The 12,100-nt window shown below is 30.0% G+C and overlaps 2 protein-coding genes across 3 annotated transcripts; one reads left to right on the plus strand and one right to left on the minus strand.

The window, feature by feature from the left end:
• Positions 1–2,360: 2,360 nt before the first annotated feature.
• LOC113785435 (uncharacterized) lies at positions 2,361–6,995 on the minus strand. Of its 2 annotated transcripts, XM_073365090.1 has the most exons (7): positions 6,625–6,995; positions 4,246–4,473; positions 3,989–4,109; positions 3,760–3,886; positions 3,427–3,667; positions 3,153–3,257; positions 2,361–3,062 (listed from the first exon to the last, which is right to left on the minus strand). In XM_073365090.1, the coding sequence occupies exons 5-7, from the start codon at positions 3,523–3,525 to the stop codon at positions 2,631–2,633; spliced, it is 636 nt and encodes a 211-aa protein (XP_073221191.1). In that variant the 5' UTR covers positions 3,526–3,667; positions 3,760–3,886; positions 3,989–4,109; positions 4,246–4,473; positions 6,625–6,995; the 3' UTR covers positions 2,361–2,630. The 2 variants fall into 2 exon arrangements, with proteins under 2 accessions (XP_073221191.1, XP_027187591.1); XM_027331790.2 differs by lacking the exon at positions 6,625–6,995 and adding an exon at positions 4,613–5,317 and having other exon boundaries at positions 3,989–4,473.
• On the plus strand, positions 5,914–6,234 carry LOC113785499 (uncharacterized). The gene has a single exon (XM_027332096.1). The coding sequence runs from the start codon at positions 5,914–5,916 to the stop codon at positions 6,232–6,234; it is 321 nt and encodes a 106-aa protein (XP_027187897.1).
• Positions 6,996–12,100: the final 5,105 nt, after the last annotated feature.

Raw genomic sequence — 12,100 nt, forward strand, 5'->3', positions numbered from 1 at the left:
GTTCATAATACTAACTGTTTTGTATAACCAATGTTGTGGTTATATTAGTGCAACTATTGACACAATACTCAAAAGAAAAAATAATAATCTTTATTTCTCATACTTAGTGATGCAAGAAATTAATGTTAGTACTGTATATCTGGTCCTACAAAATTAAACATTGCTAATGCAATTTAATCTTCTTAGTGTCATAGAAATTTATTAAGTTTTAAGGAATGAAGGAGATATTGAATATATATATTATATTGAAACAAGAAATAAAGGAAACATTGAATATCTTTATATTATACGACATATTTTAGATAAAATAAGTGTTGTGGAAAAGTTACATGTCTTTTTCTATAGCTTGTAGTACACTTATATCATTGCGATTGAATCAAGTATTATTGTAATTCAAAAGTTTACAGATCATAAAAAGAATTTGTTGGCAAGTCCTTGGGTCAACCCGAATCTATTATGGATAAGTATTGAAGAACAATTTTTTTCTTTAATCTAATAACTTTTGTGCGATAATAGTTTTCAAAGGAAGTTGATAATATGAAGTGGTATTTGTGGATTAATACATATGTTTATTATTAACTCACAAATTGAAGTTTATGAGATTGTTGTATCAACTAAATTGACCAAGAGGTCATTTTTCTAATAAGTCATGAAACCAATTAGCAGCGGCTAATGCTTCAATAAAAAATAGTGTCGCAATCGAGAATCTAATATTGCATATGAGTCACAAATGTGCTTGAAGCGTGGTAGACAAGTCAGATCCAAGAAAAAACATCCTCAAACAAAGAAAATGAGTTAAAATGAAAGATGACCCAAGAGATGATATAAAAATTTCAATAGTGTACTTTGATACAACTTTTTCAGTTTTAGAAGAATTGATCATGTACCTGAAATTTGTGAAAATATAGATATCTCGATAAATTATATCGAGAATGGAATCTAAATGAAGTCAACACCAACAAGATATGTTTGCATATAATATAGCGTTGTGTAATAAATGATAATGAAAATCATGAAATAAAGTCTATTAAAGATTAATGACAAAAAGTGTTTCAAAAATATAAAGAAACAATTGGAGTGAAATTAAGTTTGCTTTGCAAAGCAAAAGATTTTTGGACGTGTAGTCCATGCATGTGAAGATGTAAAACTAATTAGATATGATTGATTTTTCGCGCAAAAAGAAAATGAGAATGAAAAAATACATATTCACCTGAAATAAATTTAAGAACGTTTTCATACTGGATTAAGTTTAGTAGCCATGAAAGGCTCAATTTGTATGACTCACTTAATAGTGATGATTATACAAAACTTTCTAAAGGATGTTATTTCTGTGAGACATACAATCAAAATGAGTAAGTCTTTGTATGTGTTCAAACAATCTAGATGCACATTATGTAATATTATCGTGTGAACATTTTATAAATGAGAAATATAAAAATGACAACATTTGAAATATAATTTCTTAAGAAAACCTTTTCACACGAAATATAAAGCGACGATAAATATTTGCTTGATATTACAAATAGCAAGAGTTATATTAAGGGTTCTAAAGTTTTCTTCCATAGACAAGTCAAATCAATTGTGCACTCTTATTGAAAATAGTTCGAGATGAAGACGCTTTTTGTGAATTATGAAACTTAAATAGCAAAGGTTCTAAAATGGTATTACATGGACAAGTCAAATCAATTGTGCATTCAAGAATGGTTATAAGGAGATCTGTGAAACAAATAAAAACAACATCATCAAGTGATGAAGAAATTTCAGCACTACATGAGGCAAGTCAATATTATGTTTTGGTTGCATTTTGTGATTAATCAAAAACAAAATATTTGTGACTTTTCTTCTAGAAAATGTTATTGTAACCACTACAAGAAAAATTGTTATTACCTACGGCAAATTTTATCTTTACCCACGGATTGTCCATAGGTAACGTAAAATTACGCACGGATTACCCACGAACACGAGTTCCTAGCTAGATCGCTCGTAGGAAAATATTTACCGACGAACAAGCCGTGGGACACACTTACTTAAAGATTGTCTGTGGGTAATATGACTCACTAAGTCTCCGTGGGTAACATTACTCATAGATTTGCCGTAGATAAAATAGTAGATACTTACCGACGAAAAAGTCGTAAGTTACATTACTCACGGACCCTCCGTGACAAAGTCTACTATTTTATATTTGATATTGATAATTTTATCATTGAATTGTCAGTGGGTAATGAAAAAATGATTTTAATTATATTTTTGTTTTTTTTTCAGTTTCCTGTATTTTTTAATATATATTTAAAATAAATTGTAAGCATATTAAAACATCATTGTAAAAACAAAGTGAAATATTATGTAAATAGTGTTTTCAAAATACACATTCTGACTTCCATAAGTCTCAAAATAAGGACAATTTACACTACCATGATTCTCAAAATAAGCACATTGTTACTGCCATAAGTTTCAAAATACACATAACAACACTATCGTAGAAATATATATAGATAATGCCTACAAGTCTAAACAAAATATGTAGTCATAATTACTATACGAAACTGAAACCAGTATTACTCCTCGCCGTCATCATCGCTACACTCATCCTCGTCATAATTTGGATGACGACGACGACGGGATGACTCAGTCTATATGGAAGCAACACTTTTTGCCAATGTTGCTAGCTGCATCTGTAGTTCTGTAGTGTGTTGCTCTGTTTGTTGAACTTCCTCTTGTCGACGTTGCTCAACTTTCCTTAGCTCCTCTCGCACCTCTCGTGCCTCGTGTTCTGCCGCTTTTTCTCGTTCCTCAAATGCTGCTATTTGTGCAGCTATCTCATTAGATTGTTGAGACAAGAAATTGGCGCAACCTCTAGATGGACGAGAATCTGGAACTAAACTTGTGACACTTGTTCTATAAAGCGAGGATCTATCTCTAGTACCATAGATCCTCCCTTTATTCTTCCCCCCAACAGATTGGACCCACATGTCTAAGCGAGTTTCCGCATTAACCACTTGGCTACAACTACTAGATGATTCCCCACCTTTAGAGGCTTGTTGCAACTTACCTTGAAATGCTTCCTACTCAAATAGAAAATCATGCAACATAGTCAAATTACTTTTATAAGAAATACAAATGAAAGAACGAATAAATGATTTAATATTTCTTACATATGTTTTTTTTGCTCTTTCATCAACCCAAGAGTTTTCCTTCTTGTTAGTGTGAGTTTTTAAAAAGACCTCATCCAATATGGGGTCTCTACCTAACTCTTCAGCCTTACAAAAAATAAACAACAACAGAACCGTGAACAAAATGAGAGTCAAATTTTGCCAGAAAAGAAATACAACAAAATATTTTAGCAAAATAACTCTGCATTTTGAAACAGCAATACAACAAAACAATAAAAATAGCAAATAGTATGTTCAGCAATAGATATATATCCACCTGTATGGACAGCTCATCCTTTAGAAGAAGCACGATTTTTCTTAGCTCGATTTGATATCTCCTTATACGACAGATCCATCTGTATCTTCTCAAGATCATTCCAAACAGTTTCTCCCATCCAAGTTGGACACTTCCGCTTCTTTCTCGCTTGCATCAACATATCAGAAAGACGCATTGATCCTTTTGTATTGAAGATATTCTTAATTTGAAAATTGTGCTCAGGCAACCAAACAAGTTTTTCCTGCAATATTACATTACAAATAAGTTATAATATATTAATTAGTATCCACACATTAGTTGAACTCATTAACAAGATATATAACTTAATCTTACACCAAATTTATCGAACCAACGTTCCAAAGTTAATTTTGGGATTGCTCCCCAGCTAGGATATGGATCAACATATTGTGATGTAATGACTGAGGTGAGGGCTCTCGAGGCCACCCTACACGATAACCACCTGTAAACAATTTTTTTCAAAACATCAAATTTCTAAAAATAACTTGAAACGTACCCTAATCCTCACGTAGTAATGAAAAGTTAATCAGAATTTGTTACATACCCTCGACCATCCGGCCATATCATTGTTCTCCCATCAGGCGCAACCCCATGACTAGAATTGGAGCATCGTGACCCTTGAGTCTTATTACCAATAGCAACATGTGTTGAAGGTGGTGGGTTAGCTGAAATTGAAGTATGTCATGAGGCAACAAATGTTAATGGTTGTGACGGTGAATGATCAACAATCGGAAAAATGTTGCCTTATGCGACAAAACTTGGTGTGGGCATCATCACTATAATTGGTTCAGTACCATGCACCTTATTAGGTTGGATTGGAAGCACTGCAGCTTGTTGGGTAGGAGGTTGAACAAGTTGTTGGGTGGGATGCTGCACATAGTGTGAGGTTGGTGTAGTGGCATTGACATCTAGTGGCAATTGATCAACTGTTGCTTGTACCTGCTGAGCTGCTTGAGTTACCTTATGCGGTAAAATGATGCGATTTTTCTTGAATGGAAGCTTGAGTCTAATCTTTTCTTTTGAAGTCATCTATAAAGAATAAGATGAATAAAAACAATTAGCACACACACAATTCAAACAAACAATCAACAATTCAAGATGTAAAACTAATATATAAAAGGTAGAATATGAAGATTTAAACAAATAATTAACTACTATTTATACTTACGAAAAATTCAAACGTCAATTGAAGAATCATCCCCATCTTCATCGTCCATATCACCATCATTATCAATTGGAATATTTGGAACAAACGTTTCATTGACTTCTTCATCGCTATGTGTTTCATCGTGCAAGCCAACCATTTCTTCCATTTCAGTTAATTGTTCAACATGTGCCATATCTTCATCTTGATATGGCATGTCCTCATCGACTCCGTCCATCTCTACATGACCCATAGGCTTTGTTTTGATAACGGCAGACCAATGACGCTTATCAATTCGCATTTTAGGATAAGGTACATAATACACTTGTCTAGCTTTTTGTGCAATTATGAAGGGATCATAGAGATCATATTTCCGATTCATCTTGATATCTACAATATCATACTGCGAATGAAATTTGGTTCCTCTATTTCGTCTAGGATCAAACCATTGGCAATAAAACAAGGCTATCTTGTGAGGCAATTTGTAATACTCCAACTCGAAGATATGTTGGATGACTCCATAGAAATCATCTTCCCCTCCTCCAGTAACCCCTTTCACATAAACTCCACTATTTATGGTTTTCTTACCCTGAGACCAAGCTTTTGTGTGAAATTTGTACCCGTTAATGTAATACTTGTGTCATGTTTTGACCATTAAGTTAGGACCTCAACCAATTGCAACCAATTCCAATAAGCTCTCATTCCATTCATGTGCATAAAAGATTCATAATAAAGGAGAAGATGAAATAAATAACACATAAACGTGATGTATAATACTACATAAATCAATATATTTAAAAAATTGGTAAAATACAAACAAGGTAAGGTTCTTATTTTCTGTTTATAATTCACATCACAAATAATTTCTCTATACATGATTATTATATAAGCAATCTACTTTTGTTAAGTGGAACCTCATAGTTTAATCATATTACTTAAAAGGGTACTTGAAATTTTTGTTATTTATATTAACCAAGAGCAATAAAAGTATACTTAAGGTATTGAGTTCAAATCCTCTTGAGGATAATTGTAAAATAATCATTAATGTCACTCTTCAATAAAAAAAAAAAATTGTTTATCATAACCAATAAAAAAGACATGTTATTTTCCAGAGTGTAATATATCACCATGATCAAAATTCCTTATGCAAACAAAACTTTCATGGATCTATTTTGCAAACAAAACTAGTATTTCTCATTATCATGTTTCATTTCTTGGATATATGCAATAAGTTATGTTATATATGTTATATATATATTTTATGGCTGCATTGAGAATTGAAGGAAAAATAAATGTTAAAAGATTTTATACATATAACAGTTAAAATGAGCTGGTCTGGAGGAGATTGGATGTGTGGTTCTTGTCAGCACATAAATTTCAAGAAGAGGGATGCATGCCAAAATTATGGATACCCTAAAATTGGAGGCCCTGATCCAGAAACATATAGATACAACTGGACCTTGGCAAGGGGCTGGTATTGCAATGGTATGAACTGTGGAGCACACAACTATGCTAGCAAAACAAGTTGTTATAGATGTGGTGCATTGAAAAGTTCTTATTCTTGTGGATTTGGTGGAAACATGGAAGCCTCTGATTGCAATTACCCTCCAGGATGGAAAACTAGTGACTGGATTTGCACTAGGTAAATTCACATCATCATCATCACATATTTTGTAACTAAAGTTCAATCACAAATGCCACATAAGATTCCTTTTGCAACAAATAAGAACACATTCCAACCAATTCCAATCAATTCCCAAAAAAATATAAACTTGTATCAACCAATATAAACATGTATTAACAAATAAGAACACCTCAATGTCAGCACCACACCTCACAACAGAGTTAGGAGTTAGGAATTTATATCAGTATACAAGCAAACAATATCCAAGCAAAAAAAAATCAGATTCCAAGCAAAATAAAAACGGTACCGCTAGACTCAATATCAGTATCCAAGCAAAAAAAAAAATCAATATCACACCTCACAACAGATTTAGGAATTAAACTAACAGAGTTAGGGATTTTCAAGCTTTTACCTGTGAAATGAGATGTTAGGGACTTCAATGAGCTGTACATGAACAAAACGTGAGAACGAGTTAGGATTTGCAAATAAGTTAATAAACGTTCAGATACACAACAAATAATCATGAAAATGGAACAAATTAGAGAGAGCAAACGAGATAACAACAACGAATGGGAGTAAAACAGAGAAAAAAAGAACAAGAGAGATCGAATGAGAGAGAGAACACGAACGACAGAAGAACGAGAGAGAATGACAGAACCTGTGATTTGAAGTGGCGGTCAAGGGCGAACGGCGAACGACGTTGATTGAATGCGATGAACGGAAAGTTCCCCTTTACTGTGGAAGAAGGGTTTTTGTTTCTATCCCCTTTACTCTTACTTTTGTTTTGTTTTGTTTCCTTACTGAACTATTACTTACTCTAACAAATGCCTTCTAAGAATTAACTTTTTTTTTTTTAAAAAAAAAACAAAGTAATATACAAAACTATACTTTCAATTTACCCACGGATATTACATACGGATAATCAGTGGTAACAAAAAATACAATTAAATTTTGGCAACTTCAAGTTGAGTTTCTTTTTTTTAACTTTACTCACGGATTTTTTTTATTTTACCTACGGACAAACCGTGGAAACCAATTAAAAAAAATTAAATTACTTAATAACAAATTTACTCACGGTTTTTCTATAGATATTATATAATTTATCCACTAACTGACATCCGTAGGTAATTTTCCGTAGGTATATGAATCTTTTCTTGTAGTGAACGATTCTACGTAAATGTTATTGAATGCACTTCTACTTTGAAGATCATTAAAATAAAGAAGATAAAACAAATATTTATATGAAGGCATTGTCAATGAAAGTTTTTCCGCAAAAGATTGATTTTTGTCGTCTCATATATTATTATCTACCTTAGGGGCATACTAAATATATGTTGCGCTATTTTTACCGTCACCAAGGTTTTTTTTTCATTGGGTTTTCTAAAAAGGTTTTTAATGAGACATATATTATCAAAAGATGTTTACATTTTTTTCTTTGCTAGAGTTTTTTTCCAATGGGTTTTTATTTCTAGTATGGTTTTTAAGGATGCACTATTATCTCTTCTTATTTAATGAGACATATGTCTTGAATGGAGTTCCACAGAGGAGTGTTATCAATATTTTGTGGATGTCCATATTCTTAAGTTTTCCACCTTCACATAATTAAGTTCAATAACTCCCCATGAGTAAAATGTAATAATGATTGATATTAGTGTTATATTAATTGCACATTATGTAAGAACATTCATATACTTTTAGGTTATTGAATTTGTGTCCTATAAATAAGACTCTTTAACATTGTGAAATACACCTTGAAGAAAATAATATAATACTTTCATTCTTCTCTATGTTGTTCTATAATATATTTTTTTTTTATCATTTTAATTAATTTCATATGAGTATTATCTTTGTAACACCTCAAATTTAAAATTAATATATATTAATTTAAAATTTGGGGTATTACAAACATAATATATATATATAAAGAGAGACCGGATCCGCATTCATATGTAGACATGGTGTGCTACTAACTTTAAAGCTCTCGTCCCTGTAACCTCTAACATACTATGTACATCCCTTTTTTGTAAATTAAAAATCTCTATTAGCTTCCATTATTTTCTTTTAACCGTGAGCACTTTGTATTAATTTGATAAAAGAAATCAAAAGAAAAGAATGGAGAAATTAATTTACTTTGAGATGATTATAACCGATGGAAGAAAATTGGAATTCATTTGGTGATGATGTGAGAAACAATTTAGTGGTTGTATAGTCGTGTATGTCCCACAAAAGGAATTTAAAGATGCAAAAGAAAGGAAATTGTCATTTTCTATACTCTTGCCCAAAAATTGAATTGGACTTAAGTTTAATATTTTGTTGCCTTTACACCTCTTTGGTTACGGTTTTTAAAATTATTTGACTGTTACCAATTTAATTGCAATTGTGTGTATTAATATGGTTGAATCAATTAGAATTAATTAGCAGACTATATACATTGTGTGTATTAATATGGTTGAATCAATTAAAATTAATTAGCTGACTTTATACATATAACCTAACATCGTACGCATATATTTTTTTCTTTCTAAAAAGAGATGCGGTAAGTGTGAGGTTGCGGTATGTATTTTAATATACATGCTAAACTTACAAGGCATCTATATATACAATGCTATCTATATACATTACTAATCAAATATTTTGACAACTATCTAACTACAACACTATTTTAATAAGATTAACTTATAAATTAGCAATATACTTACGTTTTACCACTAGCCTACTAATTATAATCATCAAAATCTATCCCAATAAATTTCTTAAAACTAACAAAGGTGATTTCATATAAAGGTCAATGTAACTAATCTTAATACTAAGCCTAATACATAAATGTTAACTAAAATAAAAAATGGGTGTATATCAATTAATGTAAACTACTATAAAAAAATATAATATGTAATTCATATCGCCATTTAAATGAAAAGACAATTTATCACTATAGGTCACACACAAAAATAATAATAAATAGAATATAGGTCTTAATTATATAAATATAAATATTAGAGGATGCTATATAATTTTTATTAATTAAAGTGACACTAATGAACAATTCATAATTTTCTTCAAAGAAATTTGAATTCGGTGTTTTGAAGTTATAAGCCTAAACTCTTCCAAATGAGTTAGCACTTCTTAGATAAATACTTATAGCACATACAAGTGTAATTATAACAACATCCTTTTAAGGTTGGACAATGTTTATTATATTCAGAGTGTTCAAAATAATGGATACAATTTCCTATTATCCAAAATAAGAACATAAGAATGTTATATAGTAAAAGGAAGATAAATCAATCTTTGATGAGTAGAAAATGTTGAGATTTTGACTTCTTCAAATTTTTAGGGTTTAGATGTTTGACTTGAAAAAGTTGAACTTTTGTATTAGGGTGTTGACTTTGTCACATTGTTGATTTGATGCGTTGACTAGACATTCAAATGGCTTGCCATAATTATTAGACGTAGAATAATCAGAGCGGGCTTGTATTATCAGAGGTGTGCTGAAAGCGTGTTCATTAGAGTTAGAAACAACTTAACATATTCTTCATAGTCACAATGCTTTTTCCTTAATTAACCAATTCTCTTTGTTTGTTTATTAGAGGATTTGACTTTTACAAGAGTATTGACTATATTAAAGGCTTCATTGAGAGCTTTCTTATTTGTTCCTGACTGTCTTGACTCTTAGTTGACTTTAGTGATCAGAGGCATATGATTACTGTAGCGTTCTTTTCCTTTACGATCAGAGAATAATTATTGACTCATATTCTCTATCTTTAATATTTTTGACTCAGACTATAGATTATCAAATACTTGTTGCAAATGCTTCTTATTACTATATCATGACTTACTATATTAGTAAACATAATTACTTATTTATTAAGTGGTAATATTTTGTGTTAAAAAAATGGATAATATCTCTAACTCATTCATAATCTATGCTATCTTAAAAATAGATAGTCATTAAAATAATGTTTTATGTTCTAATTTAATCTCCACTCTTAGAAAATATAGTTACGAGATAATTGTTCTAATTATTTTTGTTATCATCAAAATATCAATAAGAGGATTATAGCTCAAACTATAACACTCCAAATTCTAATTAATATATAATAGTAATAGTATAATAAATTATATTATCGATGTATTTGTTGTGGTGTGATAATTTCCTACGCGTTTTTTTTATCTTAATAATTTATTTGAATTATTAATATTAAATATATTTATTTGTTTGATTTTAAGAAAACTAAAATAAAATAAAATTAAACCACACATTAAATTGTGTTACTAACACAATATCCTTTTAAGAGTAATAGCAATGTTACTAACCACACATTATATAAAAGTTCATTAGGCTTTGTTCTTAGAATTGGTATCCGCCTCCGCAAACAAAAACCTCATTCCTGTTACCTATATCATACTAACCCTTCTATATAAATGAATAGTGCCGCACCCATGAAACCAAACAATCTAGTCTCACTTTCAAAGAAATATTAGACTACATCTCTTAAAAAGAAAGGGGAGGAACACCAACACTTTTACTTAATTTTTTAAGGTGAATATATTTGAATACTTTTATAAAAGTTCAGCTCTATTATGTTGAAATTAAATTTTGTGAATTCAATTTGGTTGAGTAAATGAAATTCTCAATGGTGGGAGTATTTATTCTCCAGTAAAGTTATTTGTTGTGAGAATTTAAATATAACGAGTAGTAATAACATTGTATATTTATTAATATTAAAGAAACAAAATATTATTTGTAATTAATCTAAAGGTAATTTATTTTTTATGAAGGTTTGTATGTCTTAGAAATTTAACGTCAATGTAATATATCAATAATAGTCAATAAAAAATATAATAATATAAATAATATTTTCGACTTTATAAACTCAAAAATAAATAGTAAATTTACCTTATAAATACTTTATCTTTGTTAGCATATCATTTTCAGTCTCACCAGAAGCAATAAATAAATTAAGGTAGTCGACATATCGATCAAATAAATAATGTAACCTTAAACTTAAATATCAAAATATATACATGAAAAGTATATATAAAAGATATAAATATATATTTAATACGCGAGAAGATATATGTAATTAATATATTAATAAAATAATATAGACATGTTATATATAATTATTTGAAAAAAATTATAAATTTTACGTGGAACAAATATAATATTTGAGAAATATTGAAAAATTATGTCCCTTACGCTTTATGAATTTCAAAATTAGTCAAAATGTTCATCACATTTTTTATAAAAAAAACTAACATGATTAGTGGTAGATAAATATATTGAATAGTATATTATATAAATACATAAACTTGATAATTATGATGATCAATAAAAGAAAATATTTCGTACTGACCAGCCAAAAAGTTGGTATTATAATCACTCGAAAAAATCTTATCATGGTTGAAAATAAGATAAACATTGGATGAAACTTTAGAGGATAGATTATACTCATATTTTGTAGTACGGTACGACACACTGTTTGCTGCGACCGCAAAGTTAGTCATAAAATACACCACCCTCTTATAAATTTAGCTGCCAAATTTAATATTGGCATGCGATGCCGATGTTAGTTAGCATCAATTTAATGTTGGATTAGTGCATGCTAGTTCATAATTTTTTTGTTTTCTAAAATCATTAGCGTAGCGCCGGTTTGTGCGACGCTAAATTAAATATGACAAACACAACATACTTGTTTTATTTTATTCACCCTTTCTAATTTATAAAATTAAATATTTTACTTTCTTTTTTAAAGTAAAATTTCTTTATTTTCACTCACGGCGGTTATTTAGGTGTATATCTAATTATTTTTATCGCTAACTTTCACTCTCATCCATCCTTCTTGTTTTCCCACACTCAGAATAAAACCATCTCTTTTCGTCTCTGT

This window comes from Cicer arietinum, chromosome 2 (genome assembly GCF_000331145.2).
Source record: "Cicer arietinum cultivar CDC Frontier isolate Library 1 chromosome 2, Cicar.CDCFrontier_v2.0, whole genome shotgun sequence".
NCBI classification, from domain to species: Eukaryota; Viridiplantae; Streptophyta; class Magnoliopsida; order Fabales; family Fabaceae; genus Cicer; species Cicer arietinum.